At 33.3% G+C, this 25,421-nt stretch overlaps 2 protein-coding genes across 5 annotated transcripts in view; one reads left to right on the top strand and one right to left on the bottom strand.

The window, feature by feature from the left end:
* The window catches only part of CDIN1 (CDAN1 interacting nuclease 1), a 124,445-nt gene that overhangs the window by 49,054 nt on the left and 49,970 nt on the right, over positions 1–25,421 (bottom strand). For 2 of the 4 annotated variants that reach the window (XM_064424108.1, XM_064424112.1), the window contains exons 6-10: positions 24,182–24,261; positions 23,778–23,827; positions 20,895–20,962; positions 15,833–15,898; positions 13,422–13,527 (exon numbers count right to left, since the gene is read on the bottom strand). In XM_064424108.1, coding sequence (XP_064280178.1) covers positions 13,422–13,527; positions 15,833–15,898; positions 20,895–20,962; positions 23,778–23,827; positions 24,182–24,261 — 370 coding nt within the window. Of the gene's footprint in view, positions 1–13,421; positions 13,528–15,832; positions 15,899–20,894; positions 20,963–23,777; positions 23,828–24,181; positions 24,262–24,491; positions 24,497–24,982; positions 25,115–25,421 lie in introns of those variants that run through there. The other 2 variants (XM_064424109.1, XM_064424111.1) reach the window with 2 other exon arrangements.
* LOC135302994 (uncharacterized) overlaps positions 1–25,421 on the top strand; it is a 123,930-nt gene that overhangs the window by 96,375 nt on the left and 2,134 nt on the right. The window contains exon 5 of the mRNA XM_064424128.1: positions 1,499–1,631. Within this exon, the coding sequence (XP_064280198.1) occupies positions 1,499–1,623 (125 nt within the window). The 3' untranslated portion in view covers positions 1,624–1,631. The remainder of the gene's footprint in view (positions 1–1,498; positions 1,632–25,421) is intronic.

Genomic DNA, 25,421 nt, shown 5'->3' with positions numbered 1-25,421 from the left:
ATTTTACATTAAGAAGCTAAGTATTCACCTTATACTTTTTTAAAAACCACTCTCATTAAAAGCTAAAATGAGAAGAACCCAAAACAGGTAAAATGACACAATTCAGAAAACAGTTCAGAGTTCAGAAATATCTCTAATGCGCTATTCATAGTCTGTGTTTTAAAAGCTGAAGGACATACATTTACACACATAAAATAAAGCTATCACTACTTTGTGGTCTGCAGAGTATTTTCAGTTATTTTTCCTTATCCTTGGAAACATACATTACTCTTAATACAACAGCATCCTGAAATTTTATAACATTTTGGATTTCTTTGAAATGAAAAGTCCATTTTATTGTTTTTTAATTAAATCTATTTCCCCGAAAGGTCTTTAAAGGCTCTACAAACTACCTTGCATTTTATTATTGCTGACAGTTATCTAAACCACGCTTGAATGCCCTCTTTATCCTTTAGTGAGCAATTGAAAGATCATATGCTAAAAAGACTTGTGCTTTCTCTTCTTCTAGCCCTATAATTAAGGCATTTTAATACATTTCTTCATAGTCATTAAGAGAGCACAATGTTAAAAATTAATGAAATGAGACAATTTTGAGTTTAACAACCATAAATACACACAACATAAATTTGTCTCAATTGTAGATATGAAAAAAAGGCCTTATTGAAATCACATGATGAGATTACTGAATTGTCAAGATTTTGCCTTTGCTGTCTAAGGGTATTTAAATGATGTATGGTAGCCTGACAATACTCCAGTGTTGTTACATACCATACAAGAGAGGTAAACATTTCTGTCAAACATTCAAATTCCACTGGGTTTTTGTTTACCTTATATAGATGTCTATAAAAAGAAGTGGTGTTGCTGGATGATGCTGAAATGGGGGAGGAAAAAGGAAAGAGGAAGCCAGACAAAGGCATAGGAAGGGAAAAATGACCATAAGTCAATTGCAAAAAAACCTGATATATAATGAAAAATACCACTATAATAACACCCACTTACAGCAATATGTTAATGTTTATAAAAGAATAAATAGGATTGTCTTAATTTGGATTTTTTTCCTAAGAAACAGAGACCACCATATTAATGGATCACATATTTTTGCAAGACAGTAATAAGTGGGTTTCTTTTGTTACATGGTGAAAGAAATTCAGTGCTTCCTAGTTCATCATCATCACCTCTATATAAACCAATTAAATATAGGGTGCAACACTACTATAGACACATTATTACTGAGTATTTCCAAAAGACATTACAAATGAGAAAATTATATAGCTTATCTTTTAAAACTAAGTTAAGTTGTCCAAGGCTTAAGTTCTTTATGCTTTCTCATCTTAATTTAAAAAGATACAGTGTAACACAGAGCAAGAAGGTAAGGGAGGTTTTATTCTCTTAAGAAGGACAAAATAAAAAAAAGGGAAGTTGCTCTGCAGAAGATTTTTTAGGGTTGTCAGACTGTTATATTATAAACAACCTTATTAGTCCTTTATAATTACAATAGGTACCTCTGGACAAGACCGAGCAGACATGACAAATGCTTCCGACTTCTTTTTAAATCGAACCTGGAAGGTCATCGCTGAACAAACAGAATGCTATACAACTGGGGCCATAAATTGTGAAAGCTAACAAAAAAGGTAAGTTTTTTGATATTAAAAATTGAAATTATTCTGTTCAGAATTTTCTGTGTAAGATCTGGAAACAAGAGAATGAAATAGTTTAAAAAGAGTAAGTAGATAAAGAAAAACAAATATTTAGAAACTTTATTATCAGTATGCTTTTTGGCAGTTGAACCTGTATTTTACTATTAATACAGTGTCTTTAGAGTAGCTGCTTTATTTTACAATTATTGTCTTATAGATAACACCTTAATGAGTATTTATCCATGTTTGCATTTACTTTTTTTACAGCACTATCATGAAATTGTGGACAGTTAAAATAAAACCAGTCAGTCTCAAATCTATGGGACTTGCTTGCTGCTATCTTCAAATCAAGACAGTAAAAGTGTAGCATACTACTGTGCATTTTTCTTAACATTTTTATTTTGTTTTAGGATCATTTAACAGTACTGGTAGTTTTGGATTCAATTTAATTTGCATGGAGATAAACAGTAACTTAAGTGACTGGAACTGGAAACCAGTTGATGGATTCACTTTTAAATCTCATATTTCAGTTTGGAGAGGAAATGTAAGGATTGAATTAGAAAGCTGTAAACTCTTGATGAGAATTAGTGGTATAGAACAGAAGAAAAAGAAACCTTCAGTTATTTTCCTTACAGTTAAGCTGAATGAAATTGTAAATCAACAAAAGATTTGGACAGCATTTAAATCAACAGCTTTACCTAATAAAAGTTCTAACAGAGGACTGAGCATACCATTTGAAACAAATATGAAATAAATATGAAATATGAATGACTTTAAAAAGAACCATATGAATAGCAAAACAGTAAAATCACCAAAATTCGAGCAAAGGAAATTTGAACTGAAATGTATGATGGGCAATTAAGTACCTATTTTGACAATTCTAAGTGGTCAAGTTTTTAAAGTATGACACAGAAACCTTAACCTATCTATATATGAGTGATAAATGAGGCATTTTGTGTCATTACATTCCCATAAATCACCTTCTTTAACTGCTGATGGCTTTTATCAGCTCTAACCTTTTCAAGCTTCTATCAGAGTGCTAACATTTTCAACTTTGACACATATGCAGTTTACAAATTCTGCAGCTGATTAACTCTGGACAGAAGCTCATTGCCATCATTGTCTTCTTCAAGTTTGGTTACAGCTTTAGTGTCTCAAAAACTCATAGGCATCCTTCGTATGCCAGAAAATACCACTTCACTTTGTTGGGCTGGGTTGAAAAGGATCCAAGGTATTTCTCCTTTTGAAGCAGGAAAATGAGAATGTACTTTCAAAAGTAGTCTTCCACAGAAAGACTGAAATATGTGTACTTTGAATTTATTTAAAATAAGCAGCGCTTTCCAAAAAAAAAAAAAAGGGTAAAAGTAATACTATCTATTTTACATGACTTTATAACATAAACAAGCTTGGAATTAAAAAAATGACTACACAAGGAATGTTGCTGCCAACGTTTCTGAGGTAAAAAATACAAAAAAGTTGAAAAAATTCTAATTATTGCAGTGTATTGTATACATGGCATTACAGAATACTGCAATTATAAACTGACATGGGCCCTTAAATAATTTTGTGGGACTCCTCACTAAATTCCTCTCTCAACTATTTTGTGAATTTTAAAGATTATAAATAGCAATATCTTGAAACTATGCATTTCAAAGATACAATTTCAGCACTCAGAACACAAAATGAATTCAGCCATGATATACTCAGAGTACAATAAATAAAAGAGCAGAAAAAAGGAGGAAAAAATGTTTTATCCTGTGTAAAGATTTCAAGGAACGCTAGGTTTCTGTAAGAACTAAAATTAAAATACCTATTTGCCCGACACATTAAAATTTTGCTACAAATAGATGATAAAATAGATTATAAAATCATATCCAGGTGTTTGTCTTACAAAACATTTTAACTTACTGTACTATTCCAACAATAAGAAGACAGTAGCTCTTTCTGCCTTAATAGCATCAAGACATAGTAAGAATGGTACCAAAGCTTCAATCTAAACACTTGTATTTGTGCTATTTTTTAAATTAAAAACATACAGAACATAATTGCAGATGTATTTCATCTATTGAAACAGCAGTGATTTATTCTCTGAAATGAACTTCCAAGATATAAATTATCTAGACACTGAAACAAAGCCCAGGTTTAAAGAGATCCTGTCTTTAATAATGTTAGTGAGACTGATATTTTTATGTTGGTTGTGTGTCTACCGGAAGCCTGGTACTTCAGATGGTATTAGTTTTGATAAGAGCTAACTAGACATCAGACCTAAATAATGAAACATGAAGAGACAGGTTTGGAACATGTAAATAGGAATGTCTGCAGAGATTCTCATGCAGCTGATTGTCTCTTGCTGAAAAACAACACATCTTAGAAAAACAGTGGATGAAGAAAAATTTTTGCAGCATCACAACTAATTTAGCCTTGCAGTGTCAATATTTAAGGGCTATCAATAAAAAAAATGAAAGTTCTTTATTTCACTAATAATGTCACACAACACAGAAGCCTGCAGTTACACTTTGACAATTCAGATGTAAATCTTGGAATGTCTGTAAGTATTCATGACAAAGGCACATTTATCATTAAAATAAAAGGACATGATTTCCTGATGTTCATATCAAAGACTAGTGATGGATGAGAGCATGCTAATCAAATGAAGGAACACAGATGCTTACTATTAAAATTAGAAGAGGGAAATGAAGACCTTTTTCCTAAATAAAGATCTAAACATTCATAAAGTGTACACACAAACATACACATAACTGCATATAACACACTGAGCATGCTTAGGAGCTTAAGATGTTCTCTGTAGAATATATATGTATGTAGAAATGCTACAAATGCTAACTAGAATGACTGCCAGTTTACTTAAGGGCAGAAGAAGCCACATAACACTGATCTTGATAAACTCCAGTTAATTGCTTATGAATTTATTCATTCAGAAGCATTTTTAGCTTTCTTCTATTAGAATTCAACAAGTAATAAAACAGAATAATGTCAGCTTTATTTTTTTTTTTGTAACTTGCTTTCTAATGCCTTAGTTCTAGGTTTAAAATATACTTCTGTAACATCTTCCTATGTAACTTAAAACTGCACAAAATCAATCTAAACATTATTGAAAACAAAAATGTAGACTACTCAAATGGGACACAATATTGCAAGATAAATGTGGAACTTCAGAATCAAACTTTATTGGAAACTTTAACATTTTTGATACTCAAGTCACCTTACTTGAGTGTCTTGCTTTATGTGTACCCAAATTTTATCCAACTAATTATGCATGTTTAGGAAGAACTAATAAACATCAAGAATTTTGCTTCTTGAGCATGAGAGTCACAACCACTGCCAGTGAGACAGCCCAAGGTTTGTTCAATGTGCAGATCCATATGCAGAGGCAAAGTCCCATGAGGTTCAATGATACTTTCACAAAGTGTTGTCAAATGATGGTAACATGCAAATCTTTAAAATGCATCTTTCCCATACTCCTTTAAATACGTAGTCGCTACAAAGAAAATCCCTCTGATACTTTTCCATTAAAATTCTGAAATGAGTGAGCAACTTCTTGGTATCCTCAAGAAAGTCACTCTAGTTCTGAACAGAGAAAGAAAAGCCTCTTTGCTAACTATTCATCAAACATACTCGTTTATATCTTGCTACAGTCATGAAACAAACAAAATACTAAAAAACTGAAAATAATTTAAGAAATTAGTCCCCATCACACAGTTTTCAAGAATTTACAAGAAGGAACATTTTACAGTCTCTATAAAAGTATGTAATTGAACATAAACTGGTGGTACTGAGGCAGAAAAAATATATTTGAATGAAAAATATTCTTAAAGCAACAATGTATTTCTTATTGTTAAAATAACTTTTACCCAACAGAAATGCATTTGAAGTTAAGAATTGTATAATGCAGCATTTAAAAAAATATACAACACCAACAAGCACTTTGCCACTCAGAAGCTTTAGTAAGACACATCTGATGATGTGCTTAATACAACTTATGCCAATATCCTCAGTGCCTCCATTAACACAAGATTAGTGTTCTAGGGAAGCAGATTCTTGTGCTCTGGAAACAGGAATCCATGTTGTACAATCATTCAGAATAAACAAAATGCAGGAAGTTTCAATATATACATTTCAGTCTCATCTTTAATCAAAAGAAACTCTCTCAGAGCTCTCACAGATACTAAATGGAAACATGGTACACCATAGTGTATTTCTTTTTCCTTAAGCCAAGATTTAGGCACAAGGAATTTGTGCAACTGAGTGGAAATGTGATTCCTGTCCATTAACTGCCCAGGGACTATTGAATCTACTCATTTTGTACTTCAAATTACTTAGATTGTGCATTAACCTCATCAGTCCCATGCTTTTAAATGCTTTATTTACTGAGTCCTACCTGTAATCAGCTATTGACATTATTTATTTTTCCTTATATTAGTACATATAGTTTTGTACTATTCTATACATAGTAATTTATCATTTAATATATTAAAGGCTGCTTAAAACAAACAAAATTCCTCCACCTCGTGGACCTTTTTTGAAAAATTTACTGCATGCTCAATATATATAATATTCAATAGCATGTGAGAATAATTTTTATGCAACTCTGATAGTTAGAAAGATAGATAACTCAATTATTAGATCATCTATCAAAATATTCAGATGTGTAAGAGGCTACTAAAAAGATTGATGACTGAGAAAGTCCACTGATTCTCTAGCCATCATATCCACACATTTGGCTAGACAACATTTTTCGCTGCCTTCACAAGCAAGCTTCATTACCCATCACTCCACTGAAAAGAGTTTATTATGAGGCTGCCATCTTGGCAAGACTATTATTTAGATGATAAATGTTGGGGGAAAAAGTGTGTCTAGATTTTTTTTTAACATGAGCTTTTTGACAGATAAAACAAACAGCATCTACATTTCTAATTAACTTAAATTTGGCATATACAAATATAGGTCAGTAAAGCTATGATATGCTACTAGATTATCTTCTGTCTGAATCTTGCCCTTAATTTGCAAAATGTAAATTAACTAATTAGAAGAAAAGCAGCATTATTTGTGACAAAATGCTGCTTCTACTATTTTTGCTTTATGACATTTATGATCAACTGTAGTCCTTCATTCTAACTTCTAGTAGATGGATAATTATGCTCAAACTAATTTATTAGGCTTTTAGCATTGTAACCCAAATAAAAATTTGAGATTTCTGAAGGCAAAGAAGTACAACAACTGCAACATATAGCTAAATCACATACTTGCCAGTTTTACTTCACAATATTATGCTCTTGAAATATCTTACATGTATACAGGTATGAATATTTTCACTTTCAGTGTTCAAGTACCTGACTCAAAGGGAAGTCTCTATTAGTATTCTTAAAATTTCCTTGGAATCTCTGCATCCCTTCTGTGTGTGATGAACAGTAACAATTATACACTTATGCTTTGTCTATGAGTACTAAGAGTTAAATTTCACTTTAGATGCCTATTACCCTCTTCAACTGTCATTTGAAACGGATTAGACTAGCACCTCCAGAGTTAGAAAAAAGGAAGAGGGAGCTGATCATTCTTGAGTTTCAGCCCAGCAACTTGACCTTAAATAAAAAATATATGATATCATAGCTTACAGGAAGGCATTCTTTTTGCTTTGGATTGGTTTTAACTAGTAGTACATAAATAAAGAACCAACACTAAAAGATACATTGAAAATGTCAGATGTAAATGTCAATTAAAAATTACAAGGAAGTCTGAAAGGTAAGGTCTGTGGGGGGTTGACATTCCTTGACATAGTGGAGTGTGTGCAACCAGGCCTTTGGCAAGAATAGCAGGATCTATGCTGTCAGGTCTTATCGTACATAAACTTAGATGCTTGTCTAATCTGAATGAGAAATACCAGGAGAACTGGAGCTGAAGCCTTGCAGTAATATGGAAGGAAGCTGAAAATGCTCTATCTAAACTACATGAATTTCCTGTGACAAGAAAATATTTAAGACAGTACAGAAAAATATACGGGAAAAATAATGTAAACAAAGACATATACTGCTTCATTTAATATTTTTTAAGTTCAGGATGTAACGATCTAGTAGTGAAAGAGGCTTACATAAGAGCATTAAATTATGATGAAAATCCCAGTTTCAATACCTAAGGAGAACAATGCATGAAAATATATACTTAATATCAATCACTCAAATACACATGATAATATTAATAAAATATGGTCTGTTCCTTCTTTGCTTTGACAAACATTAGTTTTGATACAAAATAAAACAATCTACAATACTCAGAAAAACAATTAACTTATCTTATGCATAAGCCACGTTCTCAGTCAAAATGTCTTCATGCTCTGTTTTTCAACCACATAGTTGAAGAGAGCATGACAGGTTTAAACATTATTTATAGCATTATTTTTGAGCCAGAGTAAAAAAAAAAATTTTTCATAAGATACATATACTGTTCATGTGTCATTAAATAAACACAGAAATAATTAATATGAAATGCTATTGGAGATAGGCTGAATGCAAAGTGCAGAGACAAGCTTCTGTATGTGTTTGTGCATGTATATTTGAATGTACACTTGTATCTGTTGTTCTTGCAGAAGAACACAGAATTTTATCATCTTCACAAAGTACACTACTGCATTTTCTACTTGAAAAATAGTAGAAAATGGTATTTTTCACTGCCTTTGGTTCTCAGTTCTTGTCTGTAAACAAACATCTTACTCAGTGCTGGTAAGGTTAGCAAGTTGGCGTAGTAATTCCCTTAAAAAAAAGTTAATTACTTTTGAAGAAACTTACTATATAAATTCCTAAGCAGTAAAAATCACCCTAAACTCTCTCTTCTATCTACATCCAGTTTTGTTTAAGATTAATTTAGTAATTCAAGTGGAGCCAGAAGGGAGAGAAAAAGGAGCATAGCAAAACACAGCATGTGTGAAAATCTACAAGCATTAGATAGCTAAAGTCCCTCAGTGTTGCAGTAAGGTCAAAACCTTTCAGCATTGTACCAGTGTGTCAAAATATGTCAACAAACCATCATACTTCAAGAAGAAGAATGACCTTTCAGTTCTTTATGTTTGGGCCGCTTTGGATACTGGGTATGCATGAACAGTTTTCCTAGCCACTTGACAACTGTAACTCCCAAGATTTCTTCCAAGTCAAGTGGTTACAATGGTTTTCAACTCACCGAAACAATTTTTTAAACCATCTGTAACTGAAGAATACTAAACTTGCTAATAGAACAGAAATCCACAAACCCACAGCAGATCTTCCTCTTCCCCTACGACCTACAATCAGACAACAATTATTACTTCAACAATCTTCAGAGTAACCTGTTAAACCAACTTAAAGAGATGAACTGCAAAAAATACCTGTAATTAGGATCTCCTGATTCAGAATTTGCTCACATAGAATTCATCCTTACTGTCAACTGTAAATGAATTTGAACGCAACACTTTTCTCACAAAAACCTAGGAACACATTATCTGTGTTTGTGCTGTGAAATACAATCCTTTGCATCATTTCTGTTTGCACTTATCTGAATTAAATACCCTTTTATTAATTGACAGGGCTCTATGATAATGTAATAATTTTACTATGACTTATAGCTATGAAGTCCCAAGATCAGGCATAATGTAGCAATTAACAACATAATGAATCATGAATTTAGGCTTCCAAAAAGTGTGATTACTATTTTAAATTACTTATGGGAAACTTGTTTTTATTTATTCTTTCAAAAAAGCAGAAGCACAGGACTAACCATTTAGAACACAAACAAATGGTGGAAAGAATTTAGTACAGAGATGACTTACCATTTTTATTCAAATAGAAGATGAAATGCTTATTTTTCACTATGTGAAATTGCCTTTAGTTTAATAACAGTGTCAAATATGACATTTTCCTACGTTTTTCCTCACCTGTAGTAAAGTTTCTTTAGCTAATAATGACGTCAAGCTACCTCCTGGGACTCTCTAGAAATTACATTCCAGACTGTACATATGCCTTAGCCATGCTTGAAGAAGACAGAAAATGTAAATTGCTGTATTTGAGTTTATATCTTACAGCAAGTCACTGACAGTGCACCCACTAATTACTGTTTGAACCATGTGTTGCTGATCTGTATATCCTTAGAAAACAGTAGTCATGCCTGTCAGCTCTGACTAACAGACTTTTACAGCTAGGACTCCAATTTTTAATTTAACTTTAAAAAAAGTTATAAAATCAGACATTATGGAGGAAAGAAAAAGAAACAGCAACATTCATCTAAACCCTAAAATAATTCACAACATGTTCACAGACCCCATTTTAAAATGCAATCTGTGAAACTTGCTGTTCATGCTCTCCAAATTACCTTTGGTCACACTAACCATTCAATAGCTTTTCCTCTCATAGTTACAACAAATACACCAATGTAGATCAGTGGAAAATGAGAAGTATGGTAGCTACTACTGGTGCACAAAGCAACTATATTTTGTGCATGGAGTTTCTTTCTTTACCCAGTGGCAGTGTAAGCTACAGTCTGCTCAGTAGATGCCACTGCTCTGGAGAAATAAACAAACTGAGGGAAGTATATTAATCACTTTATACTAAGTTTGTCCAGTATATAAAATAGCTTTTTTTCCTAAAATATAATGCTACAAAATGAACTTTGGAATATGCAAGACCAAGCTTGCCTGTACCTGTTTCTTTATTATTGAAAAAATCTCAATATCTAAACAACATCCTAAATTATAACTGCAAATCCACTCACAAGGTACACTTTGTACATTTTTAATGTGAAGTTTAATTTGAAGATGAGGTTGCAGTGCACCACTGCAATTGAAAATTGCTTAACAATACCATTGATGTATGAGCCATAAAAAACCTTGCTAAGCTGTCCCTGCAGAACTCAGAGTAATAAAAAGGTGTTCTTCTGCACTGAGGTGAACAGACATGGTTGACTGCATCTAGGGAGCTGTTCTGTTAAATGAGAAAGTGCCATTTCTTTCCTGTCAGTACAGACCAATTTAAGACACTCACAGATTTAGTTAGCACAAAGTACAGGATTTAATGAAATACACACATAACAGCAAACAAGCCCCAGCTATGTTCAAAGCTTTCAGTCAGATTCTGAATAAAATTCATCTTACATCTGTGACATGAGATAAAAGAACACAGAAACTTTTCCAGTTTGACTCAGAATTTTTAGATAAGCAATAAAAAAGCTGAACAGAAAAGGTCTAAATCCTCTCACCTTCACTCCTTTCAAAATATCTAGATTTGCGCTTCTATCCACATCTAACAGGTGATACAGATTTTCTCTTGAATTTAATTTCTGCTTTAAGTTCAGCCAGTGGGTAAGGTTTAAAAAACCTAAACTATTACTTGAGTGCCATATCATCTCTATTGTAAACTCATGCTTGTTCTCCAAATAATTTCTCTTTCAAGAGGAAGTGAGACACAAAGGTGCAGTGAGAATCTGGTTGTCTCTTGAGAGACCTCTGTAAATAATATAGAATTGGTTCATGGTTTGTGCAGTTACACCTGTGTTCTTTTATATAAATAGTTCCAGAGACCAATGAAAGTTAACTGGCTAACCTACATGCAACCTAATCTGTCAACATGTGTTCATTAACACAAATACCATTATATTAGAAACTACAGTAATTCAGAACTCATTTCAGAAGATGTGGCTCTGTCAGCTTGGCCAAGCAGTACCAAAATTAAAACTAACAGGATTTATTCTTTAAAAAAATTCCCACAGAAATCTGTCTAATTTCCATAATTAACCTACATTTTCAATTTAGGGTGTATCTTATCTTACTATGGAGAGTTCTAGTTTCCTTTATATGAATGTAAATTGACTATATTTAAGAATCAACCATTTTTGTAGTTGTTTCCAATACAAACAGCTATAACAGTACATTTAGAAAAATCTCAAAACTACTTCCGAAATATTTTATTGGTCATGTATCATTCCAGTCTAGCTTTTGGAACATTGAAGATACTTGACTAACAGCACAGTGAGAGATGTTATTCTATTTTTGAAGTTGAATTATTAATTGGGGAACGTTAAAATTAAAATGAAGTTAGCAATGACTTGGTTTCTTGATAGAAGCATAAGAGAAGTTTCCTTTGGAAATGTCAGATGCAAATGGTACACACTATTCTCAAATGTTTTATGGTGAAATGTGGATAGACACTCCATAGCACAAAAAAAAAAGCAAAAAAGACAGAAACTGTGATGGTAATTTTATTGTAAACAACAACTGGATCAGTGCCTTCATTCTACCTGTCAATGCAAGTTTCACCATATCTCAACTTAGTATTTTTACACCCAAGTTATCAGTTTAAAATTCACTTCTTGGAGGTACCTTCAAACATACCCTTTACACTGAGAAAGTATTCCAGTACATCTAATGGTCTTCTCCCAGCCTGAGCAGCTCCATTTCCTTTACACTGATGGGCAGTTCAGCACTGTTTGCATCACAATCTTTCCTGCCATTCTCACCATTTGTCTAGATATTGTATATACTCAAATTTCTAAGCTTTATCTTCAGTGTTTTACAACACTGTTTTATTTTCTACAACTCGTCTAGAGCATAATATCTTCATCCAACAATTGACAGCCTTCCAAGTTTCCCATTAGCTTGATTCAAATTTTCCAATTCTCTGCTTTCTGGGATTGTCAAGTTAAGAGCAGGTCCTTTTCGTATCAATCAAGAATGTTGCTGCAGAGCATAATTCTGCACTTTGATGATGTTATTAACAATATCTGGTTTCCCTTTCTAGCTGCTTTCTATTGAACCTGCTTTTAAGGTATTTTCAAAGGTAATGCAAGTTATTTTCACATTCAGCTGAAATACTAACGGTCGCCAGACTAGTCTCTGATACTGGCACACACCCCCTTTCTGCTGCATGTTCACACACTTGTGCCATGTTCTCCACTATCCCTCTGACGGTCTCTTGTGGACACTAAGAAGACTTCTAAATTTTTGCTTTAAAAAAATCTGTTATTAAAATTTTAATTTGCCTCACTTTGCCTTTAATTTACTTAGGGTTCTAATACATAGAAAACTGGCATTTAAGATGAAGTACTGTGTTTAATATTTTTTGGGAAAAATTCCTCCAGTAAGGATGTGTCTAGTACCACGGAAAGATTTATAAATATACACAATAATGACTTTTAGAACAATTAAGCAGAAGTATTTTAACCATATTTAAAAGAAAATATCTTTACACCAATACTATCAACACGCCACAAAATTCTGTCTAGCACAACTTATTTCCCCCTTTATCCTGCAAATACTTACTACATTTTCAACTTGAAGATAATTGTAATTATTGCTTCTAATATACAAAAGAAATACTTTATTAATAAATAACCACTGTGAAACAGTACTGTCCTACTTACAATGACAATGAGCAATAATGTCCTTTATACACAAACTCCACTTGGTTACACTGGGAAGATTTATTTAACAAATTTGTTACTTTGCACATATTCCAAAATGTTACAGCAAAATCTTCTTTCTAAGTCAGGCATTGAAAAACTGACATATAACTTCTGTACCCAAATAATTTACTCTGTCATTTAGCATCACTTTAAAATCACCATATATATTTGCTGCACATTAACAACATCTCATTTTCCATAAATATTTCAGTACACCAACCTGAAATGCTAATTAATGACATTCAAAATGCCAGATTAGTAACATGTAGAATCAGTAGTGCTGTATCTAATAACTTCTTTTTAAAATGAAGTACTATTTATCTATAAGGAAAAAGAATAGAAATGTACCTGTTCCAGTAGCTCCAAAACTGGTCTTGCAAGTGGGCTTGGTGGCTACTTTCATCACCAAATGAGGCTTTGCTTTCAATCCAGTGAATTATGTGTCCTTCCACAGCTAGGACAACAGTAGAAAATAAACTGAATTCTAAAAATCATACTCAACAGCCTCTAAGACTGTGCTAGGGAACAACATTCTGTTTACTCCACAATCTACGACATAATTCATGCTTGCAAACATGTTACATATTTGTAAAAATTATCTTTCATATATGTACACAGGGCATTTAAAAATACCAGAAAATACTTTTAACAGATAATAACATAAATTTCAGTTTAATTACACCCTGTTCCACATATCTGTATTTATTCTAAAGAGAATGTAAAGAAAAAGAGATTAGACTAAGAAGCAGTTATATTCTTCTACTACCCTTACTTTGTTGGAAGGTAGTTGTCAGGTAAGAAATTGGAAACTTCTGCTGAATGATAAAAACAGTTAGCTAAGCTGCTAAAGAAAGACACTTGCCACCAATCCAGAATGGAAGGTATAAGAAAGGGAAAGAAATTTATCCTGGACATGTGTCTGCTTCCTTTCCTTTGTAAAACCAGCAATGCTTCATTAGAAAGAAGTTAGGAGTAAGAAGGCTTATGTGAAAAAATGTGATTTTGAATTCCTGTTTCTTTCTATGATTTGGTATTTGCTTTGGTTCATGTCTTTTCTCATTTCTTGGAGGAGTGAACTACTAATATTAATAAAATCATCATTTTTTTGGAAGAAGGAATGTCCTCTCTGAAACTGACAATGTAATTTTGCTGAAGAAACAATGAGATTCACTCTAAGAGACCATTATTTCTCCAAAAAGGTGTTTTTGGGTGTCATTGTTAAGATCTTAAAAAATATTACCTTTATTTTCAGTTACCTACAATATCCACAACCATGATCCACAGCCTAAATTTAAGATTTGGAATGAGGCTTTCAGAGAACATGCAAACATAGAAGCACTATACAGAAAGATTACAAGAGGCTGTAGCAGAAAATGATTGACCACAGATGGCAAAATTACTCAGGGAATCTAGGAAAATAACTCATGAAGTCACCACACTAAGCTCTGTGTGCCACCACTACCCTGCTATCAGTAACCCAGTTAACTTGTGTAGGCCTACACTACTACATCCTTCCCCACCCCCCAGGAGCCCAGGAGATATAAAGCTGAGGTATAATCAGCTCAGATGCTACTTCTAAGAAATATCTGCCTTTCCTAGGTTTGTACTAGGTCATGAAGAAAAGAATACAAGGATTACTATACCTTAGTTCAGGTCAGACAACAGGTAGAACATGATTTCCTTTAAGTCTTAAGTGAGTATAGTCATTTGAAAGAAGTAATGCACTATTATTATTTGAATTTGAGACAATTCTATGCAAATTAATTAATGACTACTTTTAACCGTCTTTCTAGTAGGATAATAATACAAAAATAATTATTTTGGCTGTTCCCTAGTTTCCCTTCTCAAGAATTAAAAAAAAAAAAGTTGCTCTTCTAGTTTCCTTTTGATCAGGATCCTGAATAGGTGCAACATAATCTCATGTTTCCAATATAAAAATGGGTACCCTTAACACCAAGTAGGTACTGTGTTTATTATGCTCCACATTACTGGGCAATCTTACTAATGTATACAACTCTCTGAAGAGCAGGTAAAGAGGGAGGTAGGCTCTTTTCAGTGGTGTCCAGTAACAGGACCAGAGGCAATGGGTAAAAACTTACACACAGGAGGCTCCACCTGAACATCATCAACCACTTTTTCACTATGAGAGTGCCTGGGCACAGGCACACGTTACCTACAAAGGTTGTGGATTCTCCCTCCTTGCTGATATTCAAGTGCTGTCACATGGCCTCAAGACCAGAAAAGGCAGATGAACTTTAACATGACCTTTATACTTACTTTTTTACCTTATTCTTTTTTGCTATTCAGGCTTATAAAAACAGTAAAGAACTGCAGAGTTGTATTTGGATGCAAAGTGGTGGTAAAAGAATAACTGCACAATGACAAACCTTTATGCAATGACCTACAGGTGTAATGTAATAATCTTAAGACTACTTTGAATAGATTATTTCAGAGTTTAGTTCAGATAGGCAGTGGGTAGAATACATTAGAGGAGCAGAGATTTGGGGGTTTTTACTGTTGCTTTTTTAAATTTTATTTTGATAATTAGATAAAAACATGCAGAGACTAAAGAAGAAACACTGGGTAACACTGTTTAGGATCAAACCTCTCTGACTCAGATTAGAAGTTCCTAGAATTATTCGGTAACTCCTGAAGAGACTTATTTGCAGTATCCTAGAATATGCTTCACTTAAGTAGCCATAATATTTTAGCATGAGTACTTCTACACAAAATAATAAAAATTCTTTTAAAAGACTTACCTACTGGCACTTCTAAAATAAAGTCTGGCGTTTTGTCATAACCCTTTGCACGAAGCTGATCTTCAGCTGTACATAGAAAATAAGAACTACTGTTTATAAAACTATTCCATTAAGTAGACAGCAGCATAATTAATTTTATTCTAAATAAGAGTGCAAGAATTACTAATGCAGTCATACATATCTTTCTTATGCATGCAATGCTGTGTCAGATTAAATGAACCTTTGTAGAAAACCTGAAGCATTGGATATAAAAATGCTTCTTTGTCATCCCTGCATTTTTATGTCTTCATTATAAACATCATTAATTCAAGCTGTCATATAGTATTTTATAACCTCCAAATATTCAAAATAAAGAGGTATATTCACTGATTGAAAGAAGAGTCTCTCCACCTTTGAATGTGTTAAGATTAATCCTACCAACACCACAAATGTAGATATAGTGTCACTGCTGCCTTGGTTTTATTTTTAATGTTAGCATAAAGTTGTTAAAGAAAAAGAGCAAGAAAATCCTTCTCTCCCAGAAATTTATTAAAGTAAAGAAGAGCCATAATTTTAGTTTCTCTTGCATTATGGATTCTGTAGAATTTTTCCAGTTTCTGAACATAGAAAGATTTAGACATTTTGCTAACATTATGTCTACAACTTTACGGCTTAAAAATATTGGAGATGAGTATTTCAAGAAATAATAATGAGTGAGCAAGACAAAACTGCAAAAGGCAAAAGAAGCTCCCTTAAAAAAAAAAAAGGAAAAACATAGGAAAAAATCTCACACCACCCTTTAAAATTTTTAAACTATTGTCCTTGATTTCTGATACCATTACATCGGTATTACTGAAAAACCATTTCTCCATTAGAATTTGGAGTGACCTGGTCATTCAATTCCAGGCATGGCTTTCTGTCTTCACCCAAGCTCAACTAATGGCACTACCTAGTAACAAGTAAGGCTGTGTAGCCCCTTAACACCTACTGGGCTGTTGACATTGTCATGCATCCCATTCGCCTTTCTACATCACCTTTGATTAAAATTAATGGTCCATTCTCACTGTTGGGTAGCTTATTTCCAATCCATTTATCAGGTTAGGACAGTAGTTTCATGGCCAATGTTCAGAACTCAGTTTTTGAATACTTTGTGCAAATCCTGAAAGGTCAGCAGTTTGAGTCCAAGTAACATTTTAATGACAAGAAAAACATACTAACTTAGAAATCAAAATACTGTAATATTGCCAAAATCAAACCCTCCCACTCTTTTTCATTGAAGAATATATCTCTGAAGTATTCTATACAGTGAACCAATTCTGAAAGTGGGACAGAAGTAAATTTGGAAAGCTGAACATTCATGTCAGAGTAAATTGCAATAGCTGTTTATTCTTTTTGAATGGTACTATATATATTTTTTAAATTTTGAGAGCATTTCTTCACTATAAATAGACTACACTAAATAGAAGTCTTTGCAATGTAACAGTTCATTATCCATGATAAGATAATGAAAAACATTTATAGGATTTGGAGACAGGCTTGGTTTTTGAATATTTTTTGAAACTTAGATTGTCATGTATACAGATAAATGATGCAAAGATCAAGAAGATTCTAATTTAACAGAACCTCTGAATAGAAAGTTTTATGCCATAACATAAAAATTAATTAATGTTCTATGCAATCTTTTAATCCTTATTTTAAAAAACCAACAAAATAATTTTATCCAAATCTAGTTAAATGCAACCTGCTCTTAATTGCTTAAAATAATCTAGCATAGACAACAGGATGTTCCAGCTGAAATTTTGTTCATTTAAGAGCAATAGCAATGGAAAGGTCAGTCTTTTCACATCTAACAAATGCTAGTACCACAAAATAAGGGAAATGCACCTTAAAAAAACTTACTGAAAACCAAAACAGATGTAAACACATGTTTCATAGGTCAACATGGCAGGTTTCTGAAATGGAATCTGCATCAGCATTACTTTTAATATTGTTCAGAAGATTATTTTTTTCAAGGGTGCCTGATTACTTTTAAAATATTTTAATACTAAATGGCTTGGAAAAAAACATGGTTTTTGTTTTATATCTGGTTCTACATGTCTTCATGTGGTTTCCCCTAGCATTCCATACTGTGATAACACTGGAAAACATATTAAAAACCATGTTTATTATTGATGTATCTATCATGTCAAGAAACAGAATTTTGCATTACTATTTCTCCAAGTGTTTTGAAGCTTTATAACTCTGGGGAAGAAATAATTACCGAAACTCCTCACAATCACCATAAAATTTTTGTTTTAAACCATAACACCATCAAAAAGAAGTACTAGCTTTTCAGCCCAGATATGCTACAGAGGCAGCATTCTGCACCTCAAAAGGTCTTTAGACTCTATCATGTATTAAAAAATAATTCAGTAACTGCTTGAAAGCCAGCCCACAGCAGTTTTGACAGTTACATTTATAAATCCTCAGGTCTGAAAATTATGTGGAAACAGCCCTAATAAGTAGTTTGTCAACAGATACCCCATTAATTTAGATTTTCAACAAAACTGCAGCTTCATCTTTACCATAATGTCACACTCAATCAGAACCATTTAACACATCATTGTTCTTATACTAGCCCTCCTCTGCTGATGCATGAATGAGCTACAACTGCAAATTTAAGATTACAGCAGAAAACACTGATCAGATTTCATGATTTATATCCACTGGTGGGAACCAAGGGAGGATAAAGCTCAGTACCTCCCCATATATCTAAAAGCTTTCCTAACATATTCATGATAAAGATACAAAAATAAAAATCCTATACAGAACTTAGAAGCACCTGACATTTCAGTATGGCATGTGAAGCTGTGAGCCTGTTTTCATAAAATACTTCTACTGATCACTTTAATCTCAGACCAAGTGATAAAGACTGGAGAGCTGTCTTTTTGCTGAAAAGAGGACATGGTATATGAAGCACTTTTCATGATGAGTGGATTAATAAAATGTAATCCCCATTAGTGTGTATAGGTTTCCAGTCAATTCTGGGTGAGCCTGAAGGTGTTTCTTCTGATCTGTAGGCTTTGAAACCCAACTGCTCTAGAAACAGACAAATTCTGTCCAGAACCTAAAAAGCTGATTCATGCTCTAAGACTATACTGAGGCACTTCATATTCACTGCGTCCTTTGACTGTACTTTCCTGTTGCCCAGGTGAACACATCTGATACAAACCCCCGACTATTCTAGTAGGACAGTACAGTGGAATAGTACCCTCCTATGGGAACTGCAATTGCAAAATTTCTGTTTCTTTGAAACGTGTTAAAAAGTAATGGAATTACAAGCCATAAGCCATGTAAATCATAAGCCTTCTTCAAAACAGAAATGAAGAATTATACAACAAAGCCTGAATTTGTAGACCTATGGGAAATACTGGCATGTCTTCTGTTTTTCTGGTGTTTTCCTCAAGCAGTTTTGGAACTAGTTTTTCAGAAAGGAAAGGTTGTATTGCAATGGACTTGGTAGGGATCATCTTACAGATACTTGGGAAAAGGGTTTTTTTAAGAATATTCCAAACACGTCTAAAATCTGAAATACATCCATGATCACAGACGTAATAAATGCAAATATTAACATATCTTAAATCATGACTAAACAATATTTCACTATATATAAAAAATATGAACAACAAATTAAGCTCTCTCATTTCTATCTTCATATTCTAACAAGTTAACCTATTCTAGATGTTTTAATTCAATAGCACAAATTTCTTGGAGCTAGTTTCTAAAGAAACATTTATCCTTATCCAAAGTCAGGAAACAGTAACATTTAAATGTGATTTTTATACTGCTTAAGCTTACACAAGCCAAATAAAATGATACTTCGTTGGGTTGAGGATCCCTTAGTGAGCAATCCAGTCCATTCCCTTGTATTGTGATGGGATTGATTTCATTACCAGCTTTGATAGATGAGTGTCAAATCCAGCCTTGAATTTTTCATTGAAGGTGATTCCACAACCTTTCCTGGCAGTTTGTTTTATACTTATTGTTCCTAGAACTGTTTGGTATTTTAACTTGCCATGATCTCTGCAATTACAGCTTAAGCCTATTACCTGTATCTACGCTCTTACAGTGAAATAAGAAAATCTGCCTCTTTTTATTTTCATAGTGCCACTTGCAAGATTGTATGTGATAGTTAATCCTGTCCTTTTTTCACTTTTCTCTAAAATAATAGAGCACACTAATTCTGTTCCTAAATCAGATGAACAAATCTCTTAAAAAGCTTAATAACACTTTCTAACTTCTTAAATTTGTTTAAGGTTTCCAAAATCTTAACCTGATATAGCTTCAGGAGAGATCATAGCTCAAGATAAACCTAGAAAAATTCACACAAATTTAGTACAATGCTCAACCACTAACAGAAGAGAGCATTTCACTTCACTGTCGTCTCATCACATAGGGAATCCAAGATTTAAGAAGTCACTGTTTGTGATCACATTTACAGAATGGATACTTTAAACATTAATCTTTGTTTCAATGGCACTTACGTAAAAGAAAGATACTGCAGGCTAAAAGAAAAAAATGGAAGTAGCTTCCTAACTAATTAATCCTTAAAATAATGTTAAAAATTGGGGGTGTAAAAAAGAGTAACTGCATTGATTGGGAAGTAGGGGGCAAAAAATTCAGTAGAAACTGCACAGCAAGGTAAATGAGTGAATCTTCTAGCAGTTCTTTAATACATAAAGCATTCTGAAGCTAATATTTCATATGCTTCTTCCTAAATCTCATAAGGCCTGGATTATGGCTAATATCTCATGACACCAAAAGTAATACTACAGCAGATATTAAAGCATTTTTTTTAGCTACTTATTCTATAAAATATTAATTGCAAGCCTGTGCATGTGCTGTATATATAGGGTATTAGGTAACTGAGTTCCTGCTCAGTTCTAAATCAATAAAAGATAACATATATAGCATCAATCATATTTTACTCTTCCTTTACTATCTAATATAAGGAGCATTTGGGCTGAATTTTATCCTAGGTAAACAGTTACCAACATCTCTGAAGTTAAGAATTCACTGGATAGCCTCTACTACAGATTCTTACCTATGAAAGAGAGATTTTTTTCCAAAAGCATTTCTCGCAGCAAGACTTCGTGCTCATGCCCAATAGCACTGGTAGCTTTAGGTTAAGAAATGGAAGATTACTTTGGAAAAGAAGCAGCTTCATAGAAACATCATAGGTAGAATTTATTTGCCTTCATCTGCATTTCAGAAGTGACCAGTGATATGAACTCTAAGTTTTGAAAATCCTTATACTGACTTTTAGAAGCATACACAACTTTGCAAAAATCAGATATTGTACCAACAGCATACACTTTATAGAATTAAGACCCATTTGACCATATTTATTCAGTATATTTAAGGGCAGTATTTCCATTTTTCATTCCATACTGTTTATTCTTCTAAATATAAAAGACAGTGTGATCTTAAAACATGCAGTAAAATACTTTTAAAGCTCCACTTTACTGAATAGTAACCAATTCTCCAGTCCAGCAAAGGATGAAACAAACTGGTTTTCTTTCTTTATATTCTGAAATTGATAGGTACTACATTTATCTGAAAAACATCTTCCTGTAAAAAAAAAACCCTTTCAATTGATTTTTCAGAAGCATGAACTAATGTTAGGAAAAGATGAAATCATATTTTATAGTGATGTCCTTTTCACTTCACTGACAGCCTGTTGATCCAATGTGCTATTCATTGAAATATGTAAAAAAATCACCATATTAAGCATTTTTAATATATCCTCCTGGAGGTCAAAGTTCTATTCTGGAAGCTTTTAAGAAGAATCCTATGGAATAATATGACAAAAGATCTAATGTTAAAAGCAGTTAAGCTCCAAATTCTGTTTAAAGTAACTTCTTAAAACTTAAACTACAGATCATTTTACTATTACGGTTAAGTAATTAACTTATATGAACCCTTCATACTGAACAGCAAAGAAATAATTATATGGAATCACTTCATATGTACATACAGCTTATATCAATTGAAACTATGTATTATGTTAAACTCTACTAGCAATTTCAGAACAAAAGGGACAAATGAAGAATGGCAAAAAAGTAAGAAAAATACTGCAAACAGAATTTACAATGCATCATAAGCAAAAACACTTAGTCTATAATAATACCTGTTATTGATGTATGGCAATGACCATGGGGCAAAACTTGTAAATAACATCACAAGCCATTTTCTACTCATGCAATCTAGCAGCCTAGTTTCCCGTAAGCATCTGAACTATTACTGAAAAATAGCCTCTTGGCATTTACAAAGAGGTTGACTTCATACTTTGGTCCATGCATATACAATTAGATAGTTATATTTAAAATCAATATGCAATCCTTCAGAAGACATTATGCTTTTAAAACCTTAACTTTAAATTGATTTTTAACTATTTTATGCACCTCAAAATTAACATCTAATTCAGCAACATACTTACAGTAATGCACTCACACAGCTTAGTATTAAACTTTTCTGTACCAAATGGAATTGAAGAACTCCTCATTACTCTCATTGATGTCACTGCATATTCAACAACCAATTTGAGCCAGAATATGAGGAGGATATAAAAATCTTTTCTAGACTGCAGGCAAATAAGTCTTTAAAATGGTCCATAATTCTACATACGTGTCTTTGTTACTTTTAAACTTGGTAGTTTCATAAAACTACAGCCAGATTACTCAAAATATTAATCTCAAAATTTTGGATATGAAAACCAGTGATCAACAATCCTTTATAATGTGTGGCTTATTAGATTAATCCACTTTCAGAGCACTTTGTTTAATCATGAAGATAGTCTCAATGAATATTTAAAATTACAATTAAAAGCACAAAATACAAAGACAATTAGAACTCTATCCCGTTGCTGTTAAAATTAATGGGGATGGGGCAGAGGATGTAGTAGACAAAATTGTTTCTAGCAGAAAGTAAGTATTTTTAAGGAGTGGCAATCATGTGTATCACAACTACACAAAGTACTGGTTTTCATTAATAACTAAACATCACTGCGGCTTTCCTATCTTGCACCTGTACAGCAAATCCAAGATTTTCCCCCAAACTGCATTAAGAGATTTACGCAAGGATTCTCTAGGACTTGGGAAGGATCTGCCTTAGTAGCCTGCTCAGTGACAGCAGGCCATGATTTTGAAAGTTTTCCTTTGACTGCAGACTGAAACAGAAGACCTGCTCCTGCAGGATTTTATTAAAATAGATTTGGGTTCTTAGTGATCATTCCTACCAAATTACAATCTTAGTCTGGAAGACTCAGTGCCACGTGGAGTTCCCTCAGTGTACACACCATATGGCTCTCTAACTATTTCAACACTGCAAAAAAAATATTCCTGAAAATTCAGGATATATAAGGTTTTTTTACTACAGCTAAATCTCCTTTAAGAAGAAGAGAAAATAAAAGAACTGCACTGGAGTGTCAGACAGGAGTTTAAAAATACTAATCAGTCATTCACACCTGAACTGCACTTGAAAAAATTTCAGTTAAAACTCATATTCATAAAAAAGCAAAGCCATAATGTAGAAGACTATGTATGAAACTTATTAATTTCATCACAAAATAACTGAGATTAGGAGGTATCTCCAGAGATCATCTAGTCCAACTCCACCACTCAAAGCATGGTCACTTAGTCTTAAGCAAAAACCAGATACGCATTTCAACTAATCAAAACCAAAGAGGTTCAATCAGGCATAGATATGAATGTGTAACCAGGAAACTGACATCTTCCCATGGTCCATCTGATATTTGTTAGTTCAGAGAAAGCTCTGCAGTGACCCTCTAGCTGACTGAATGTAAAAGAGAGGAGTATGAAATGTGTTTTGTGAAGCAGAACTTTATGTCAGGTTAAAGCTAGACACATCTCTTCCACACAGTCTAAGCTCATCAATTGTGCACCTAAAATTTTATGAGAAAGGATACTGTTTGATGCAGTCCACCAGTGGTCCATAACAACAGTCATTCACAGTACACTGCAGACAAATAAGAGAAGTAGTATACTGATGGGCAACTACAAAACCATTATAGTTAAAGAGTATCTTAAAAACAGTAATTACTTTTCCTCAAAAAGGCTATCAGATGCTGTTCAGATTTAATCACAGAAAACAAAAACTGCATGCTTTTATTCACTATAAAAGCAAGCTATTAAAAAGTGAAATGCTCCCCTCACAAATATTGCACTGCCATTTATAGTGCACTCTGACCTCACTGATAGTTTATGATGACAGTAATTAAATGAGGTTTAAAATCTTTTACTCTGCTAGGCAGATAACAGAATTGCCACAGGAAAAAAAACCCAAACCAAACAAAACAAGTGTGATTAATACCTGATAGACTTGATTTGCTAGCACTCCATCTGGAATCTGAGAAGGGTCCCGTAGCATGCTATTAATAAGAGTTTTGGAGGCTAGAGAAATAAAAATTAAAAACATACAAAAAACCTGTTAGCTCAGTTACACTTTATTAATAAAAACATTGATGATATCAATAATTTTGAAAATTATCCACCCAGCAAATACAAACTTACAAATTCATAAGTACTTACCCATTCTGATGCGATTATCTCTGAAGTCTTGAACCACCAAAGGATTTTATCAGCCCAAGGTGAGAACAGGCCCTTACTTACTTAGTTCTACTGGACAGTTTGTGCTTTAGAAGCACATACAGCTTCTAAGGAAACTGCTTAGTATACAGTAAGTGTAACTTAAAGTAACCTTAATATCCTATTAGAAGATATGTAAAAATTCTAAACAGCCTTTATGAAACATCTTAAAGACTTCATGATTCCAATCTATTAGTTTCCAAATTCAAGTATTTACTTACTAAGTGCTGACACATTTTTCTGAGTGCATTAAAGAGCTGGGAAAAGGCTTTCTCTGCTTTTTTGAAATGTAAAAATGTAAGTCAAAAGAAATAAGAAGCTAGTTTTAGCACCTATCATTTTTTTACTTGCTGATATTGATACTACAATGAAAAAATAAGGTAAAACAGGAGACACCTTTAGTTCATTTTCAAATACAGTCTTACCAGCCCTCGGCATTGTTTTCTCTCCATGTGCTTAGACTGGGTAGTTACAAATACCAGTTAATTACTAATCGCAGTGGAAAGACTTTATTCTAGAAAAATACCTTCTAAAGACATCAAATATTTTAAAATTTCTCAGAGAAAAGTCAACACTGCAAATGCTGCCTCTGTCCTGGGAAGAACCTCTGATGGAGCTCAGCTGGTGGTGTATTTACATCATTGAATCTTTACGTAGATCAGGTTTGAGACCAGCAAGGTTCCCCACTTTGCCAAAGATTTCCTGCATGACTTTAACCTGTGTGTGCTTCAATCCTGTAAACAAAATGAAAAACTACTCATTTCCTGTTCTTCATCTGTTTTGCCCCAACTCAGAGCCTAACCCTTGTCATGGTCTTCAGCAACTGAATCAAAAGACTCAGGTGACACTGTGAAAAGACTGACAGAGCCTGTGACACGAAGGGATCTGCCATATGAGCAGCAATGCTGCTGCCAATAGATATGTGTAAGCTTCTCCCTGAAAGTAAAGGAGACTGGCATTGTAAT

Source organism: Passer domesticus, chromosome 6 (assembly GCF_036417665.1).
Source record: "Passer domesticus isolate bPasDom1 chromosome 6, bPasDom1.hap1, whole genome shotgun sequence".
Classification (NCBI taxonomy): Eukaryota; Metazoa; Chordata; class Aves; order Passeriformes; family Passeridae; genus Passer; species Passer domesticus.
The sequence above is the reverse complement of the archived record's forward strand: the minus strand, read 5'-3'. Positions and strand labels throughout refer to the sequence as shown.